This window comes from Apodemus sylvaticus, chromosome 7 (genome assembly GCF_947179515.1).
Source record: "Apodemus sylvaticus chromosome 7, mApoSyl1.1, whole genome shotgun sequence".
In the NCBI taxonomy this organism is placed as follows: domain Eukaryota; kingdom Metazoa; phylum Chordata; class Mammalia; order Rodentia; family Muridae; genus Apodemus; species Apodemus sylvaticus.
Window position 1 is genome coordinate 89400976 of NC_067478.1, and position 21378 is coordinate 89422353.

The following is a 21378-nucleotide window of genomic DNA, read 5'->3' on the forward strand; positions in this document are numbered from 1 at the left end:
ATATTGGAAAGGAGTGATAAGAGGAAGTGAACAGATTATGAGATATTAGCTTTTAAAAAAGTTTATTTCATAAAAAAATACAATTGAGAAGGAGGTCTACCACAGACTTTGCAGAGCAGAAAGACTTATCTTTTAACAAATTATAATTAAAACCCTGGATTAATCTTCAAAGTCTTCTTTGCCATGATTAAATTTACATATCAACCAAAATAATCTCTGCCTTCTGAGTACTCCTAAAACCTAGCTTTGATCATCTCACTAGTTTGGCAACAGCACTGATAAAGAGAAAACATGAAACCACATCAAAATTATTTGGGGAATGTTTGGTTCTATTCTTTAAACTCCAATGGTTGCATTGCTTGACTTAACACCTTTCTCAGGGCTAATTTTACTTCTTTGCTTCTCAGACAATAAATCAGAGGATTCACAGAAGCGGTGACAACATTATTGAACATATGAACAACAGAATCCAGCCAGAGATTCAAAGGAGGTCTGAGATAAACAAGAATCACAAGACCACAGAACAAGAGAATGGATGTGAAGTGGGCACTGCAACTGGAGTCGGCTCCATGTATCTTCCTTCTAAGGAACAGATTATCAGGATGGAGAGCACAAGACAAGTGTAAGAAGTGATAACGAGAAGACTCACAAGTGCAACAACATCTATATTAGTAAAAATTGCAGTTTATGCTATGGCAGTGTCTGCAATCGCCAGGGAGAGCAACACAGGAATGTTATAGAAGAAACATAGGGTTTCTTCTCATTGGGTCCATAGTAGAGTAACTGAAATATAAGAAATGTGAGGATGCTTCTATGGACATGGCCCCCCCAGCCAAGTGCCCACTGTGAGACAGGTACACACACTGCGATTCATGATGATTGTGTATCTCAAAGAGTAACAGATAGGCACAAAGCAGTCATAGGCCATCGCTGTATACAGGAACCCTTTGGTACACCCCAGGGTGTGATAGAAGAAAATCTGTGAGGCACAACCCTGATATGAGACGGTTCAGCCTTGCCTTACTAAGTAGTCAATAATCTTAGGAGAATTCACAGAAGGGAAGAATATATCAAACACTGCCAGGTTCCCCAGGAAGAAATACATGGGAGTGTGGATGTTGGGAGAAGCCAGGTTGGTGAGGAAGATGAGCAGGTTTCCCGGCAAGACAAAGACATAGAAGATCAGAAACAGGGCAAACAGCATGCCCTCTAGTCCTTCACTGTTAGGAATTCCCAGCAGGATACACTATGTGGTTCCTCATGCTCATGGCACAGGCAGCTCTGGAGAAATACAGCAATGATGTCCATGAGTAACTGATTTCTATCCAAGGGATTCCTATCCAAAGCAATAAATGCAAAGAAAAATAAAGGCAATGAGGGACCAGCAATGAATCTGCCCTTGACATTCAGGTAAGTGATGTGCCAAATTTGGTCTCCATTTCTTTAAATTTTATAAGGGCAAAGACTGGAAGAAATTGCTTCTTGCCACCAAACTGCTTCATTTTCTTCACATCTGTTAATGATAATAACAAAAAATTAATTTTATGATGGCTATATTTCATAATACCCATATTTATTATGAAAAATGCATTACCAGATGATGACCTCACTTTAAAGGACAAGCTGTGCTTGAATTGTACATATGCCAATTGCCTCAGTATGTGCATGTAAAATGTGACAAGGAAAAGAAATTGATATTCTTCTTTATAATCTATCCCTCCAACAGTATGCTTGTTGCTTTTTATCACTCATATTTGAAACAATTATTTATACGCAGAGTCTACACACACACAGAATGTGGACTGTATCTTGAAGTAGAAGCTGTGGGCTAATAGAAAGAATTTCTCCATTCCCATGTTCTATCTCCTTAGTCCAGTTTCAATTCTATACTAAAACAATCTCACAAATAATCTCTTGAACTCCAGTAACATTAATAAATCTTGGAATCATTTACTAATATCCTAACCAATAATTAATAATTCTAAGAATTTCTTCTGTTTTGTGTTGCATGTATACTTGTAGCCAATTTTGCTCTTCTGTAACTGATATTTGTTCATGAAAATAGTCTGATAAATCCATTCACAGTGCTTAGTAGATTGCAGATCTGTTATTTTGGTTTTGAACAAGGAAACACCTTTGCCATACTCAAAAGCAAAATTAATCCAAAGAATGAAGAGGGAGAAGGTCTCAGATGATCATAGTCCTCTGTGTAAAATCCACATCCTGTCTGAACTTATCTTAATCAAACTGTGTGATTAGGTGAAAGTATAAACAAAGACATAGAGAGGAAATAGAAGGACTCCATTCTAGCTATTTAGACATCTACTCTGAACCTTAGCATTTAATACAAGTTAACATACTCATTTTCATTCAGCCTTCTAGAAAAAAAAGTAAATTGAAGCCCCATCCCTTAAATACACAGAGAAATATAAAATAGGTTTCTGACCATTACCTGCCTCCACCAATTTGTACTTCTGAGTGCTGACTAGCTTCATGGCTCAAAATTGCATCTACTCTAAGGAAATTGGATATTTTCTGCCTCTTGTGGTTTTAGAAGGATTGGGTGAGGTAAAACTATAATGCTGTGGTTTCTACTGGTTATTTAGTAGCAAATACATAATGAAGTCTGTTTAATAAGTTGCCTTCTAGTAAATAAACCTGAGGTAAGTACGCAGCAACACTCAAAATCTTGGAGGTAAGATGAAAACCTAATTTAAAACAGCTTGGAAAGAAGCTATAGGATATTTTATTATTATTCTAGATGTTTACTTATTTATTTAACCATACAACTCCATATTCATGGAGCCAGTGCTTTAGGCAAAACAAAATACATTGATCTCTTACTTAGTGTATTTTTCTCTCACTTAAATAGTGTGTTTCTTAAACTACTTAAGAATAGTATTTAAAAACACTATTAATTAGGTTCAAAGTGCTCAGATGCTCTCTCTCTCTCTAAATTGAATTTCATCTTCATTTACTTCACCAATGTGATTTCCCTCCTCCTCAAAGACCCCCAACCCTTCCTCCTACCCCCTGACTCCATGTCTATGCCCCTCCACCCGACCCACTCCCATACCCCCCTTTGATTTCCCTTTGTAGGGGCATCTATTGAGCCTTTACCTGACCAAGGACCTCTCCTCCTACTGATGCCCAACAAGGCATTCCTCTGCCACATTTTTGACTGGAACCCTGTGTACCCTTTGATTGATCGTTTAGTCCCTGGGAGTCCTGGGGCATCTGGGTGTCCAAATTCATTGTTCTTCCCATGGGGCTGTAAACCCCTTCGCCTCCTCTGGACCACCCTCCAGTTCCTCCATTGGGGACCCCACACCCAGTCCAATGGTTGGCTGCTAGTATCTGCCTCTGTATGTATAAGACTCTGACAGGGCCCCTCTGGAGGCAACTATGGAATGCTCCTTTTGGTATACACTTCTTGTCATCCATAGTAGTGTCCATGTTTGGTGATTGTTTATAGAATGAATCCCCAAGTAGGGCAGTCTCTCGGTGACCTTTACTTCAGTCTCTGATCCACACATTGTCTCCCTTATTGCTCCTGTGAGTATTTTATTCCCTTTCTCAGAGGAACCAAACAACCTCACCTAAGTCCTCCTTCTTCTTGAGCTTCCTGTGCTGGGTGAATTGTAACTTGTTTATTTTGAGCTTTTGGGTTAACATCCGCTTTTAGTGAGTGCATACCATGTGCATTCTTTTGTGATTGGGTTACCTTGCTCAGGATGACACTTTCTAGTTCCATCCATTTGCCTAAGAATTTCATGAATTCATTGTTTTTAATAGCTGAATAGTACTCCATTGTGTATATATACCACAGTTTCTGTATCCATTCCTCTGTTGAAGGACATCTGGGTTCTTTCCAGCTTCTAGCTATTATAAATAAGGCAGCTGTTAAGATAGTGGAGCATGTGTCCTTATTACATGTAGGCATATCTTCTGGGTATATGCCCAGGAGTTGTATAGCTGGGTCCTCAGGTAGTACTATGTCTAACTTTCTGAGGAATCACCAAACTGATTTCCAGAGTGGTTTTACCAGCTTTCAATTCTATCAACAGTGGAGAATTGTTCCTTTTCCCCCACATCCTCTTCAGATGTTCTCTTAATCATAGACTTCCTGTGTATACCTAATATCTAGATCCAAAGTGCAGGCCAGCATAGATGTCTCGTCCTCGACTGCCCCAGGCAAAGTGTAGAGTTCACAGCTGTCTAAGGAACATGTTCAAAATCCCTTTTTCTGGCTTTCTGCAGTCAGAAGTCAATAACATACTTCATGTATGAATGTTCTAAGAAAGAATCGATACCAAGAAAGCTAGCTAATTTGATCTATGTCTCCTCTAACTATGGAGTCTCGAACTCTCTACCATAAAGGATCTCAAGTTAGAACCGACATAGTCACCTTTCAGGAAGATAGAAGAAGGAATCACTATTCTGAAAAAAGTGTAAAATTGATCTTTGTTTCAATAAACTGTAAATTCTAAAATTTCACAACAACTTTTGTTAATATCACAGTTTTACCTGCACTATTATATTCACTTATATTTATGCATCAATGATAAAGCCATGTCACTGAATAAACATATACTCATTAAAAGAATTGGTAGGATAAGGAAAATTAGCAATATGGATAGTATGATACATGATAATTTCTAGTATCTATGATAAGTATAAAATAGGAGCCCATCTCTCTCTCTCATTCTCTCTCTCTCTATTCATTTAGAGGCATATTAAATTGCATGCACACAGTACATATTTCTCCTGTTCATTGTTTTCTCATTCTTGCTTTAAAAATAGTTCAATCAATACAGACGTTTGTAATGCACACCAGCTTTAGCACTACATTGTTGAAGTGGTAAGATTGCTTAACTCCAGAAGCTAGAGACCAAGCTCAGCAACACAGACTTCTCATGCAAAAAAGATTTCCCTTTATGCTATGATTCTATGATTTCCTCTCTTGATTTACAAAATGATCTGTTCAACACAGAAGAATAGAAAGTGAAACGCATGTCCAAGAGTCAGCAGAAGCAACCAGAGCTTTACACATACATATACTAGAAACCAGGAAACACATCTAATGTGGGCACACATATGTTTTTAAGATTTTCTAGTAAGAAAGAATGTGTTTCTAAAAACAAGAATCTATTGCATAGAAAGTGTCCTAGCATAGAGACAAGATGTTCAGCTTCACTTTTTGAGCATATGATGTAGACTTGATGCTTAGTTATGCTGTTAATCTGATGTTAAAGTAACCAAGTTATGTTTCTAAACCAGAGAGTGTTCCTAGAACTGGTTTCTTATGGGACAGCATCCCCAGTGACCTAATCTGAAGACCAAAGATGAAAGAATAATCACCACAGGGAATAAAGGATCTTGTTGCTTTACTTATGTCCTTTACCCTTCCCTAGACCCTCCCTCATTATTTTACTCACTATTGAAGTAGTATGACAATTTGTAAGTTATTTGTAAATATATAAGACTCAAGAAAAACCTGTATTTTCTCTTCCTTATAAAGTTTGAGACTTTGTGGTCATTTTTTGCAATCATACCATAAAAATTTTGATGTGTTCTTAAGTATTACTAATCATACTGCATATATGTATAGGTTTTTTTGCTTATTATTTAATTCACATTTTCAAAGTATTTTAAAAATTATTTCAATGCTATAGCTTATTTTTACAGTCACGTTTGATCTGAACAGTGCACATATGAACTCCACTAAACTAATTTGCATGTGTGTTTGCCAAAGAAAACAAATAGAAATCAGAAAAATATATATCTTTATATATAAATTTTTTAATTATTATAAGTTATTATATTTTGAAGACTATGTTAAAGATGAACTTGCCTTCATGAAAACTCAGCAACTCTGAACTCAAGGTTCTCTGGGTTAGCGAACAAATAAAGAAATAAGTTAAAGACTTTGAAGAATTCAATGAAAATGATGGCACAACATTCCCAAATTTATGGAACACAATGAAAGCAGTACTTAGAGGAAAGTTCATAGCACTCCATAAAGAAATTAGAAATTTCTTATACTAGCCATTTTGAATTATACCTGAAAGTTCTAGAAAAAAGAAACAAACAGAAGAGTAGAAGAAGGTAGGAAATCAGGGCTGAAATAAATCAATTAGAAACAAAAAAAACAATAAAAAGAATCAAAGAAAGCAAGAGATAGTTCTTTGAGAAAATCAACAAATAGACAAACTCCTAGCCATATTAAGTAACAGGCATAGAAACATTATTTAAATATACAAAATCAGAAATGAAAAGGGAGACATAACAACAGACAATGAGAAATTTTAAAAAATCAGTAGTTCTTACTTCAAGCGCAAAAATTCCACAACATTGCAAAGTCATAGAAGAACAAATGATTTTCTAGTAGGGTACCACTTACCAAAGTGAAATCAAAATCAACTAAACCATAGGTCTTAAGCAGCCCTATAATCCTCAAGAAAATAGAAACAGTCATTAAGAGTTTCCCAACCAAAAAAATAAATAAATAAAATCCCAGGACCAGAGATCTTTAGCACAGAATTTTACCTGACTTTCAAAGAAAAGCTAATACTTCTCAAAGTGTTCTACAAAAAAGGAACAGAAGGAACACTTCCTAATTAAAAGATGCCACATAGAATGATATTACCTTGATACCTAAACTTTACAAAGATTCAACAAAGAGAGAGAATTTCAGATCAATTTCTCTTATAAACATTGATGCAAAAATATTCAATAAAATACTTGTACACTGTATCCAGGACCAAATAAAAAAACTTTATCCACCATGATCAAGTAGGCTTCATCCCAGGGATGGAGAGATGGTTCAATACATGAAAATCCATCAAAGTGGTCCACCATAACCAAAGTAGAAGAAAAATCAACATGTGATCATCTCATTAGATGCTGAAAACACCTTTAACAAAATCCAACACCACTTCCTGCTAAAGGTCTTGGAGAGATCGGGGATATTATGCATATACCTAAGCATAATAAAAGTAATATATAGTAAGCTTATAGCCAATATCAAATTAAATGGAGAGAAACATAAAGAAATTATACTAAAATGAGGGACAAGACAAGGCTATACTTCAAGTTTTAGCTAGAGCAGTAAGGCAACTAAAGAAGATCAACAGAATACAAATTGGAAAGAAACAAGTCAAAGTATCACTATTAGAGGATGATATGATTGTGTATATATATATATATATATATATATATATATATATATATATATATATATATATACAATCCCAAAATTTCTACCAGAGAACTCCTATAATTGAAAAAGAGCTTCACCAAAGTGTCTGGATACAAAATTAGCTCAAAGAAATCAATAGCCCTCCTTTATACAAATGATAAACAGGCCAAGAATGAAATTAGGGCACCAACACCATTTGAAATAGCCACAAACAGTATAAAATATCTTGGTGTAACTCACCAAGTAACTGAATGACCTATATGACAAGAACTTCAAATCATTTTAGAAAGATATTGAATAAGATATTAGAAGATGGAACGATGTCCCATGTGAAGGGTAGGGTGGGGTAAATCTCTGAGAGGAAAGTGCAGGGAAGATGAGAGGCGGGACTCTGTCAGGGGACACTGGGTGTGGGACAACTATTTGGAGATAAAACATTAATTAATTAAAAGCAAAATTGAAAATATCTATTATCCACCTCTCACCTGTAATATTATTAACAGCATAGAATAATAAGGAAGTTCAGCATTTACTTTTTGATAAAGAGATTTTCATTATGGTTGAGAATTTGCTTAAATTTATATCAATTGGTAGAAAAAGATAGGCAAAATGAATAGATTTTGAATTAGATGCCCCGTGCAATTTAAATATTTATCCTAATATATGCCTCCGTGCTACAGATGACTCAAAGGTCCACATAAAAAATGGCATCAACTTTCATAAGAAGAAAAAATAATTCACATGAGAGACAATGTTGACATATGCACCAATAGGCACTAGATTATACAAACAATGTAATAATCACTAACAGGTTTACCAGATCATCTTATTTTCTTTAACAGTTTTTGTTAAAGATATTATTTCTATCATTTTTAGGCAACATTGGAGCCGTTCAGGGAATTCAGATGAACACAAAGAATAAAACACAGATAACACATTACCTTGGTTCCTGAAACTGACCATGAACAGTTACAAGAGATCATAACTATCATATGGGTGGTGCGTTTGCTGAGGGCTTGGATTTCCTTCAGTGAACTGGATGTGGATGGTTCTGACTATGAGCACACTGTAAGAGCTTAGCTATACTCTATACCAGAGAATAGCTAAGCATGCTAGTTCTCTCTCTCCCTCCCTACCTCTCCCTCCCTCTCTCACTCTCTCCCTCTCCCTCCCCCCTCTCTCTGTGTATGTATGTGTGTATGCAGTAATGCACTGAAATAGGTACTAGATGATGAGATTAATAGGGGAGGAATAAGAATAAAATAATAAAATAGGGAGGGAATAAAATCAAAGATTATAGTCAATCACACTCCATTTACATAATGAGTCTGAACTTAACTGATGGACAAACAACATACTTCTTCCAAAATAGAGAATGCAGGGCTGATGTGACATTCAGCATCACAAAGCAAAAACTACAAGTAGTACAATGAAATCATGTTTTTCCCGATGAGTCCAGAGTGAATTATTTTGTTATTTTTATTATACTAACAGAAATAAAAATGAAAACATTATAGTTATTAAATCATATCCATAAGTCATATAGGTTACAGTGGATACTCAATTTGTACAGAAGAGGATTTCTATAGGCTTAAGTACATTCACAATTACCCAAACCAAACATCATTTTGAGTAGTGTCATGGTCCAGGTTCCCAACTCTACACACTCAATCACTTCTGTTGATGACACTGACACGATTTTGTCTTTCTTTTTTTATTAGATATATTCTTTATTTACATTTCAAATGTTGTCCCCTTTGCTTGTTTCCTCTCCAAATGCCCCCTAACCCATCCTCGTTACCCCTGCTCACCAATCCACCCACCCCTGCTTTCCAGTTCTGGATTTCCCCTATATTGGGGCATCTAGCCTTCGCAGGACCAAGGGCCTCTCCTCCCTTTGATATCCACCAAGACCATCCTCTGCTGCATATGCACCTGGAGCCATGGGTCCCTCAATGTGTACTCTTTGGTTGGTGGTTTAGTCCCTGGGAGCTCTGATGAAAAACACTAAGATTTGCTTTGAGAGGTACTGGGGTTATTATGTAAAGTATCCATTTGGAGTTTTGAATGCAGATTATATTTTACAAAAACCTCAAGGGTTTGGGTATTATCCTTGCCCTCATAAGTGACATCATCACCACTACCATCATTGGCATTACTATTAGAAATTAGAACTAAGGGACCATAAGCCTCAAGAATTTTTCTATACACTCTTTGGACCATGCACTGTATGCTCAAAGGCAATATTCGTGAGGAAAATTGTGAAAAATAAGCAGCTTTTTCTAATATGACAACAACTCCATTCGTGAGTCTGCTATGCTCACCTGTTAAGAATTTTCCTTACAGCAGATTTGACATCCTTATTTCTCAGGCTATAGATCAGTGGGTTCAGCATGGGAACAACAGTAGTGTAAAACACAGATGACACCTTCCCTTGGTTCATCAAACTCACTGATGAAGGCTGTAAGTATGCAAAAGTAGCAGAACCATAAAAGATAGCAACAGCAGAGATGTGGGAACAGCAGGTGCTGAAGGCTTTGGACCTGCCCTCAGTGGAGCGAATACGGAGGATGCTGGTGATGATGAAGATGTAGGACATAAGGATGGTCAATGCAGGTGTCAGGATATTCAATGCACTCAAGAAAAGAACCAAGAGTTCATTGATGTATATACTGGAGCATGATAGCTCCAAGAGTGGAAAAAGATCACAAAAATAATGGTTAATTTTATTGGTTTTACAAAAAAACAATTTTAACATAAAGCCTGTGTGAATTGATGATCCGATAATACCCAAAGTGTAAACTCCCACTGTGAGCCAGAGGCAGAGATGAGGAGACATGACAACATTGTAAAGTAAAGGGTTACAGATGGCAACATAGCGGTCATATGCCATTACTGCCAGCATGTGACACTCTGCAATTGCAAAAAGAGAGAAAAAGTAGAGCTGAGTCATGCATTCAGGGTAGGAGATGATGTTCTCCTCTGTCACAAAGTTCAATAACATTTTAGGGGTAATGACAGTGGAATGGCAGAGGTCAATGAAAGACAGACTGCTGAGGAAGAAGTACATGGGCGTGTGCAGGTGGGAGCTGAGGAGGATCAGGATGATCATGCCCAGGTTCCCCAGCACTGTAAATAGGTAGATTCCAAGGAAGAGGAGGAACAGAGGCAGCTGCAGCTCTGGTTTGGTTGAGAATCCAGACAAGATAAATTCGATTACCACCGAATGGTTTCCAGACTCCATTATCTTCTCATTATATTGTCCAAAGCTTCTAAGTTTAAAACAGAGAAATGATTATACTTTTCTGTATTATCTCTATCCCCTCTCTGCCTCTGTTTTCTATGTCATTTCTCTCTTTCTTTCTTTCTCTTTTTGTCTCTCCCTCTCTTTTCCCTCAAATTTTCCCCACTTTTTCTCTCTTCTATCTCTCTGTTTCTGTGTCTCTGTCCCTCTATCTCTGTCTCTCTGTCTGTCACTCTCTCTCTCTCTCTCTCTCTCTCTCTCTCTCTCTCTCTCTGTCTGTCTTTCTCTCTCTCTCTCTCTCTCTCTCTCTCTCTCTCTCTCTCTCTCTCTCTCTCTGTGTGTGTGTGTGTGTGTTTGGCAGAGACAGCAAGATGGAGCAAGATATACACTTAAAGTTTTCTGTGGAGAACATCTTCCCTTATCATAGTAGACATGCTATATAATTAGTTCTCAAGATTCTTCTGTTTTCTTGGGACAAGAGATGACTGTACAATCAGAGAATGAAAAACTAATATGTAGGATCTTGACATTAATACTTAACATATCCACTTATCAATTTAAAGGATAAACCTTCCATATAACCTTTTAGGATATGTGCAATGCTTATCCTTTAAATTTAATTTAAAACACAGGATTTTAGTTATATTTCTGATGAGTGTATCTCCTCTCAAATTCTCTGTAATTTATGTTGTCATGCATATTATTGTTTATAATGCATAGCAATAAATATTTTATCAGACTCAGAATTAACAACAAAAGTTTTCATTCATTTCTATTTGTAGCTAGATTCATAGTATTTAATTACTAGTATTTAATTAATTTAACTTAATTTTGACTTTAATTAGATGATCAACTGTATAACCTGTCAATACAGTTCAGTTGTTTCTCTATTGAAACTGCCACACTATGAATCCTATATACTGCATAGTCCTGCCACCCTGAAAAGAGGAACTTAAAATTTCCCCAAAGATTTGTACTGATATCACAACAGCAGAGGAATTGCCTTTTTTGGTTCTAATTCGCATAGTTCTTGGGGAGAAATACAATAACATAATTTAGTTATATACTTCACAAGTGTGGAAAAGAAGCAATGGACCATGACTGACCCCTGCTAACTAGAATTCATTATTGAATTGGTAGAGTTCAGAACAGTACTCATATGAAAAGTGTTTAGAAAGACAAACAGAAGATGATTCTTCACTGGTCACATTCTGTGATTGTGAAGTTTATATGCACCTTCAATACATTTATTGATGGTGCCTTGTGGATAATCAGAGCTTTTTGCAAAATTCACTTGACCCACAAATGACCAATGTATATTTACTTTTATATTTTAAAGAAAACATGTAAATTCTACAACACCTAAAAAATGAATATCACACAACTTTTTGTACAACTATCTTCAAACCAGAATGGAATTCTTTGAAGGGACATTGAAACCATATAATTTCTGGAAATAAATATTTGACAACTCTTGCTAGTTGATGAATGTCTAAAATAATAGTCATTTTTCAACATAGTAAAAATCTACATAGCACATGGTATGTCTATCTTAACACTCAACTTATTGGCCTATTTAAAAAGATTTAGTCTCACTGTATTTGTCTCTAAATGCTTAGGGTAAAATTAATGACCTGAAGTCATAAAGTATGTTGTTTTTGGACCCAAAAACCTCCCAATAGTCATACACAACTTAATTTCCTTAAGGTCAACAATTTCAGAGTGCTTTATTTTCTATAAATATTTTAGCTATTACTCAAGAATGCAGCATTAGATGTGTTAAATCACCTTTAAGATCTGTTTCAACTCCAGTAATTTGTGACTTGATAATGCTTATATCATTAGATTAGAAAGCTTAAATTCAACTCTTTTCTCAAAAGCTTACTTACTGTATGATCACAGGAAAAGTTATTCTATTTTTCAGGACACATAGAAAGCAGAAATTCAAATACCCAACACACAAAAGTTAAATTAATTGACAATTTCTGGATCACAGTACGAGCTTAATGTATGCCCATAGTGTTTACTTTGAAATGTGTTGAGTCAGTCTGAAGTTTTTCTACTGCTCCACATTGCAGATCTGAATAGTGACTGGCATATTGCCTTGGATGTAGCATGTGCTCAAACTGTGTTCAATAAAATTGTTCACAGAATTGTGACACCTAGTTAAAACAAATCCTTAGGAATTGTATGAATAGATGGGACACAATCTTTACACAGACAGAGGTAAAAATGGCTGACCAACAACATGTCAGGCATGAGTCAGTGCTGCTGAGCACATGGGGGAGGAGCACTTTTTGCCAGAGAGAGTGGTTTCTAGAATGAGCATGGCTATGGATGGACAAACAGACATGCACGTTTATGTGCACTAGGAGATATAGTACAGCAGAAAGCTTTATAGTTTTAAAGAGCAAGGATGGGAGTTCACACTTACCCCTACTTCACAGCAAGTTCAGTGTTGGAGGGTTTCATTCTCCATTTCACTGGGTAGAAAATTGTGTTTGATAATGTGAGGGGGGATGGCTTCAATGATTGTGATGTCTGATTAAGCTTCTGTCTCAGTCATTTATTCCTCTGAAAATGTTGGTTTATGTGACACTTCTGTATGTTAAAAATAATTACTGTCTCATTCAAAACAAAACCAAGAAATAAAAAATAAATAATGACCTCCCAGAACAATGCTATCCCAAAGGTATTAACTGGAAGGAAAACTGTCAACAATTAGAAACTCCCTTTCCCCACTGGTTGTCAAGTATTCAATATCATCTAAAGTTATTTGCTCTTCTTGTTAGATTCTGAATTAAAAAACAAGGAAGTGAGTGCTCTTATTGTTAAGGTTCTAGACTTTTTAAGGCAAGGAACTTAAAATTTCAAAATTTCAGGAAAATTGTAAAATATACATTAAAAGAATTAGCTCATGTGATCTACCAAAGAGGGAAAACAGAAAACTAGAGAAGCCATATGTTTTTAATTACTTCAGTTGACCTCACTTTCTAATTGTATTTTAATAATATTTTCATAAATGGTAATTGTCAGAATAAACACAAGCATATTTTATTTTGCTTCCACATTAAAATATTCAGACATTATCAAAGCCATACAAGGAGTGTTTTGATGAGACTAATAATCAGATATTAGGATTATTTTTTTCTAAATTTAAAAATCAATATGGACGGATAAGGTGAGTGTTTTGTTATACTCTATTTTCATACTAAATTATTTGTTACTGTAAAATTATATTTAATATTCTATTCATTACTCACTAACAGTTTGAGATAATGGTTGAAATACTTTTTTATGTTTCTTTATTAGACATATTTTTTATTTACATTTCAAATGTCCCCCTTCCTGGTCTCCCCAAAATATCCCCTAACCCATCCCCCTGCACCTGCTCACCAGTCCACCCACTCCCACTTCCCTGTCCTGGCATTCCTCTATACTGAGGCATCTAGCCTCCTCATGACCAAGAGCTTCTTCTCCCTTTGATGTCCAACAAGGCCATCCTCTGCTGAATATGCATCTGGAGTCATGGGTCCATCTATGTGTACTCTTTGGTTTGTGGTTTAGTCCCTGAGTGCTCTGGGGGTACTGGGGGGTTCAAATTGTTGTTCTTCCTATGGCACTGGAAAACCCATTCAGTTCCTTGAGTCCTTTCTCTAGCTCCTTCTTTGGGTACCCAGAGGATTCTCCAGCATGTAATAAGGGCACATGCTCCACTATGTTCGTAGCAGCTTTATTTATAATAGCCAGAAGCTGGAAAGAACCCAGATGTTCCTCAACAGAGGAATGGATACAGAAAATGTGGTACATTTACATAATGGAATACTACTCAGCTATTAAAAACAATGAATTCATGAAATTCTTAAGCAAATGGACGGAACTAGAAAATATCATCCTGAGTGTGGTAACCTAATCACAAAAGAACACACATGGTATGCACTCACTGATAAGTGGATATTAGCCCAGAAGCTTGGAATACCCAAGATACAATTCACAGACCAAATGAAGCTCAAGAAGAAGGAAGAACAAAGTATGGATACTCTATTCCTTCTTAGAAGGGGGAACAAAATGCCCATAGGAGGAGATACAGAGACAAAGTTTAGAACAGAGACTGAGGGAAAGACCATCCAGAGACTGCCCCTCCTAGGGATCCATCCCATATACAGTTACTAAACCCAGACACTATTGTGGATGCCAACAATTTCCAGGAGCCTGATATAGCTGTCACCTGGGAGACTCTGCCAGTGCATGTCAAATACAGAGGGAGACACTCTCAGCCAACCATTGAACTGAGCAATACATTTTTATAGTTGAACTTCCATTGGTATTCTTAATTTTTTGATGTAGAGTTTTAATATACTTTATATGGGTATTTCTTCAAACTGTTAAATCTACCACTTGATTTTCAAAACAATTAGTAAAAATAAAGGCATTAGTCATTAGTAACTTCTAGCAAAGAACAAAAAGGAGTATACTTTTGATAATAGGTATATCAACCACACTCTAGGGCAGGGCCCATGCTCAGGAATAGTTGATCAACACAAAGTCAATTTTGTATTTTGTTTGTTTGTTTTCCAGGATTTTTTCTTCTTTTGCTTTATTTTGTTTTGGTGTATTTTGTCTTACTGTCTTTTGTTTGCCTTATTGGAGGTATTTTTTGATTTTGACTAATATTTGAGGAATATATATAGATAGATAATGTTGTATGTGTAGGAAGGTTCATTAGATCTCAGAGGACTTCACTGTGGAAAAATATAGGATCAAAATATATTGTATAAAAATATTTAAATTAAAATACATTAAGAATGTAAAACAAACCCCAGGCATCAAGTCAGATGACGTGTGACAGCCCTGCCATGTGGGTATTGTGATGACTGACACAGGCTGGCACCCTCTGCTCCCTGATCCAGTGTTGCTGCAGAGGGTGGGGAAGGTTGGGAATAAGTAGCTAGAAAGAAACAGATGCAATAGATATATCATGAGCAGGAACTTCCTCCTGGTGCCATTATTTGGAACAAATGTTAAACAGAAAGAAAGAAGGAAGGAAGAAAGGAAGGAAAAAAGGAAGAAAGGAAGGAAAAACAGGAAGAAAGGAAGGGATGGAAGGACGTTGGAAAAAGGTGGATGTTGTTACTCAACAACAATACAATCAATGTAAGACATATTATAATATCAACTGCATACAGGCACATCATTATTTCTATAGCATGTGTGATGGATGATACAGTGGGATTCCTGGTTAAAACCTGGAGTGGTATAAAATGCATGGCAGTATAGTGGGTTTATGATATGAGGTACACATTTGTTCTTGTGAAATAAGCCTCTGACCCAACTAGAAAGCAGTTAATTATCCCTATAATAGTTGTGTTACTATTTGCCAGTGAGAATATTTTGCTTGGTTCTTTTTTTTTTTAAATATTTTTATTTTCTATATCCTTTGTTTACATTCAAAATGATTTCCCCTTTCCCAGATCCCCCCTCCCCATATGTCCCATAAACCTTCTTCTCTTCATCCATTCTCCAATCCCCTCCCTCCTTTTTCTCTGTCCTTATATTCCCCTCCATTGCTAGAGCAATCCTTTCCAGGATCAGGACCCTCTCCATACTTCTTCATGGGAGTCATTTGTTATGCAATTTGTGCCTTGGGTATTCAGAGCTTCTGGGCTAATTAATATCCACTTATCAGAGATTGCATTCCATGTGTATTCTTTTGTGATTGGGTTACCTCACTTAGGATGATATTTTCCAGATCAAACCATTTGCCTAAAAATTTTGTGAATTCATTGTTTCTAATTGCTGAGTAGTATTCCATTGTGTAAATATACCACACTTTTTGTATCCATTCCTCCTTTGAGGCACATCTGGGTTCTTTCCAGCTTCTGGCTATTACAAATAAGGCTGCTATGAACATAATGGGGCATGTGTCTTTATTGCATGCCGGGGAGTCCTTTGGGTATATGCCCAGGAGAGGTATAGCAGGGTCCTCCGGAAGTGTCATGTCCAGTTTTCTGAGGAACCGCCAGACTGATTTCCAAAGTGGTTGGTTCTTTATCACTGTAGAATCTATTGTTCACTGCTGTGTGAGATTTTTTTTGCCCTCTAACCCAAGCTAAGTAGCCCGTATATAATTCTCTGGTATATTGAAAGCTATCCAATAGGCAAGAAGCATCCAGATCAGTACCCTAATGACTTTTCCATATCTTGCAAAAAATGTACTTTTTTCAATAATCAGTTATTATTAACTAGTTGTCTTGGAAAGAAGGAAGAATAGCAAGAGTCTGTATTATTCTGGGGTTTTCTGGGGCCTCCATGATCAACAACTCATGACAAGAATTCTTATATCTGGCATTAGGGTTTTGTGAGTAACTATAGATTTCAGGCGGAGGATTGTCCAGACATGCATGAAGTCTCTCTTCTAGTTCTTCCATTTTATACACATACACATTTGTTTTAGAAAGAATGAGTGTCTACAGTGTGTTGAATCAGAAATATTTCCTATTGGTGCTTCTATTTGAACACTTAGTTCCCAGTCTCCGGCACTGTTGGTGCAAGTTGTGCAACTTTTGGAGGTAGATCCTTGCAGGAAGAACAAAGCATGTCAAAAGTAGTTGGCTTTTAGAGCTCATAGTTTTGCCTCACTTTCTGTTTATGCTCTCTGGACTCCATTGACTTTTTCATTTAGCTTCTGTTTGCTTCCTTGCATTCTTTCATGATGGACTCTTATTCCTCTGGAACCCCAAGCTAATACACTTTCTTCCAGAAGTTGCTTTCCATAGTGCTTTTTAAATCACCACAGCAGAAGTGCAAGTAATACAGAGTCTATTTGCTTTTTCACAATTCTTAGTTTGGGTTAACACTCTCCATGTTTACCTTAAATACACCCCCATCTTCCTATATTCCTGCTCAAATGATATCTCCCATATTTTCCCTCTGTTTTCATATCACCTATGTTGTAATGTCCCTCTTTGTTTTAGCCAAAGGACCTTTTTTTGTTTATTTATTTGAGTACTCTGGTTTATGATTTGAAGCCAGGTTCTACATATGAAAAAGAACATTATAGTGCTTATTTTTCTGAGTCTGGGTGTCTTTTCTCAGTGTATGTTTTTAAAGTTTAATTTATTTATCTAAAAGTTTCATTGTGTTTAGAGACAAATACAATGCCATTGTATATGCAGGTACCACATTTTCAATTTTAGTTAAGGTAATAGGCACCTGGATTTATTCCATGTTTTAAAAGAATTATTTATATTATGTGTATGAGTATACTATAGCCATTCTCAAACATACCAGAAGAGGATGTCAGATCTCATTATAATTGTGAACCATCATGTGATTGCTGGGAATTGAACTCAGGACCTATGGAAGAGCAATCAGTGCTCTTAACCACTGAGTCATCTCTCCAGCCCCTTGATTCCATTTTCTGTCTCTGGGGAATAACATCAGTGAGCATGAGTTAACAAGTATATGTAATAGAACACAGAGTTCTTTGGGTATGTGTCCTGGTGATCTAATGAAAGATAATCTATGAATTCAGTACAACCCCAATAAAGGTTTGAGGTCATTCAAGGTAGACATAGAAAAAATGTCTTAAAATTTATATGGAGTCACAAAAAGGTTAAGAGTTGACTAAATGATCCTAATGAAATGAATACTGTGGTATGTATCATCATACCAATTTCAAGGTATAATATAGAGCTGTAGGAATGAAAAGATTGTGATGCTTGTACAAAAAAAGACATGTAGGTTAATTATAAGATCCATCCGTAAGTCCACAGGAGTACACCCACTTGCATTTTGACAAAGATGTCAAAGATACAAACTGGAGAGCAGACAGTGTTTTCTACTAATGGTGCTGGAAATATTGAATATCATTATAAGGAAGAATGAAACTAGGTCCATAGGAAATATCTTCTTGGAGATGTTTTATGAAGAGACAAGAATGATTCCACAGATGCTGCTACCTCCAGGAGGTAATTACATAAAGCCTGATGTATTTAGGAGGCTATTTAGAGTTACTGAGAATGCCTGATATGCACAATTATCTTCCAGAAACATAAAGTAAGTTTTATGATTGCAGTTTCAAAGAAAAGCAATGGGATTTAATTAGGAAAGGGAAATAATGTTTTCTTTTCAAATCTCCTTCTCCATCCTTAATGCAATATTTTCTTTTGAGGACAGATTTTCTTTTTTTAAAAATATGATAATATTTAACATTTCTGACTAATATGGAAATGATATGAAAACAAGTTTTATGAGTCTTTTCTACATAAGAAAAAATATTTTAGGTGTAAGCAATAGTAAAACAATGCACTTCTGAATCTGCTGGACACATACCTACAAGTATTAGAAAACACAGAACCATATAAGAATTTTTGTTCTTCCTCTCTGCTTTAGAGAATTGTACATATGTGAGCATTGCTGTTTAGAGGTGTGTATCTCATTCACTATAGTTAATTTTGGGAATGGGTAGGAGCTAAGTTACCACTAAGATATCACTCCACATCCTTTAATACTTCCCCACACTTAACAAAAATTAGGCATTATATTTTTGCATATTTTATTTTAATAAAATTGTTATTTTTGGAGATCACAATGTCTGAAATCTTGTTGTGGTTTTTCGAGTCAGGGTTTCTCTGTGTAGTTAGTCCTGGCTGCCCTGGATCTCACTCCATAGATCAGGCTGGCCTCGAACTCAGAAATCTGCCTGCCTCTGCCTCCCAAATGATGGAATTAAAGTCATGAACCACCACTGCCCGGCAATGTCTGAAATCTTTAGAAATATGTTTCATTACAAATGTGGATTATATAGTCTATTGAGATAATCAAGAATTCAGGGTGTAGGTATTTACTCTCTGCTATAAGATGCGTCTCAGATAAAAGGAACATTTTTCTACATATGCAAAGTAGAATCACTCTTAAGAAGGCTTTTGAGAGTGATTTCTATTTTGACTGACTAACATGCTGCATGCTGTGATAAACAGATGGTTCTCTATATCCCGGACATATGTTGTCCTTCATATGTCCCATTGGCTAAAATTGTCCTGCCCTTAACAATTTAAAAAATAGTGATGTAAGTAATTTCATATGTTACTCTACTTGTCACTTTCAACTGTTTGCTAGTCTTCTAAATAGGAATGTGGGTTTTATTCACAAGAAAAGTTTTCTTGTGAATTATTTAGAAAATTATTTAGAGCAACTTCGACATCCTTATTTCTCAGGCTGTAGATAAAGGGGTTCAGCATGGGCACAACAATGCAATAAAATACAGAAGACACATTTCCTTGGTCCATGGAGCTAACTGATGATGGCTACACGTACATGAAAGCAAGGGAACCAAAGAAGACAGCAACAGTTGATATGTGTGAGCTACAGGTGCCGAAGGATTTGGACCTGCCTTCAGTGGATTTAATCCAGAGGATGCTGGCAATGATGAAGATGTAAGAGATGAGAATAGTGCAAGTTGGAATAAAGAACTTAAATACACTGAAAAATTAAACTACTAATTCATTAATAAAAGTATAGGAACAAGAGAGTTTCAGTGGAAAATGATCACAGAAGTAATGATTTATTACATCAGTCTCACAGAAACTTACTTTTAGCATGCAGACTGTATGAGGTGGGACACCAATCAAAGCTGCAATATATACTCCAAATATCATCCAGGAACAGACTTGTTAGGACATCACAACATTGTAAAGCAAGAGTTTACTGATGGCAACATGGCGGTCATATGCCATTACAGCTAACACGTGACACTCTGCAATAGCAAAATTAATGAAAAAGTAGAGCTGATTCATGTATGTAGGGTAGGAGATGATGTTCTTCTCTGCCACGGATTTCACCAGCATTTTGGGAATAATGACAGTGGACTGGGAGAGGTCAATGAAGGACAGACTATTGAGGAAATAATACATGGGTGTGTGAAGGAGAGTACTGAATCATATCAGGGTGATCGTGCCAAGATTTCCCATCACTATGACCATATAGATTCCTAGGAAGAAGAGGAAAAGAGGCAGCTGCAGCTCTGGCTTGTTTGTCAACCCAGCAAGGATGAACTTAGTCACTTTAGAACGATTTCCTTTCAACATTCTCTGAGTTCGGTCTATAAAGAGACAAAAATGAAATAGCTATCTCGTATTTTACCACATAATGACGTGTGAAACAAAATTCAAGCTTTCATTTTCACTGGCATCTTCAATTTTCTGACAAATATTCTTACATTTTAGCCATCTATGATATACTTCTTTTTTTTATTATTCGATATAATTTATTTACATTTCAAATGATTTCCCCTTTTCTAGCCCCCCCACTCCCCGACAGTCCCGCAAGCCCCCTTCTCTTCCCCTGTCCTCCCACCCACCCCTTCCCACTTCCCCGTTCTGGTTTTGCTGAATACTGTTTCACTGAGTCTTTCCAGAACCAGGGGCCACTCCTCCTTTCTTCTTGTACCTCATTTGATGTGTGGATTATGTTTTGGATATTCCAGTTTTCTAGGTTAATAACCACTTATTAGTGAGTGCATACCATGATTCACCTTTTGAGTCTCGGTTACCTCACTTAGTATGATATTCTCTAGCTCCATCCATTTGCCTAAGAATTTCATGAATTCATTGTTTCTAATGGCTGAATAGTACTCCATTGTGTAGATATACCACATTTTTTGCATCCACTCTTCTGTTGAGGGATACCTGGGTTCTTTCCAGCATCTGGCAATTACAAATAGGGCTGCTATGAACATAGTAGAACATGTATCCTTATTACATGGTGGGGAGTCTTCTGGGTATATGCCCAGGAGTGGTATAGCAGGATCTTCTGGAAGTAAGGTGCCCAGTTTTCGGAGGAACCGCCAGACTGATTTCCAGAGTGGTTGTACCAATTTGCAACCCCACCAGCAGTGGAGGAGTGTTCCTCTTTCTCCACACCCTCTCCAACA

The 21378-nt window shown here is 36.5% G+C and overlaps 1 protein-coding gene and 2 pseudogenes across 1 annotated transcript; all 3 read right to left on the reverse strand.

Annotated features, from left to right (window-relative positions):
* Nucleotides 1–329: 329 nt before the first annotated feature.
* Nucleotides 330–1292, reverse strand: LOC127689951 (olfactory receptor 149-like; annotated as a pseudogene).
* An 8229-nt stretch (nucleotides 1293–9521) lies between these two features.
* Nucleotides 9522–10445, reverse strand: LOC127689952 (putative olfactory receptor 8G3). Its single transcript, XM_052189524.1, has one exon. It carries the CDS (start codon nucleotides 10443–10445, stop codon nucleotides 9522–9524), a length of 924 nt encoding a protein of 307 aa, XP_052045484.1.
* A 9147-nt stretch (nucleotides 10446–19592) lies between these two features.
* Nucleotides 19593–20533, reverse strand: LOC127689953 (olfactory receptor 150-like; annotated as a pseudogene).
* Between the last annotated feature and the right edge of the window lie 845 nt (nucleotides 20534–21378).

What these genes read in the sequence shown, in the direction of transcription:
- LOC127689952 (XM_052189524.1), bottom strand. Translation starts at nt 10,445, where the DNA reads ATGGAGTCTGGAAACCATTCGGTGGTAATCGAATTTATCTTGTCTGGA.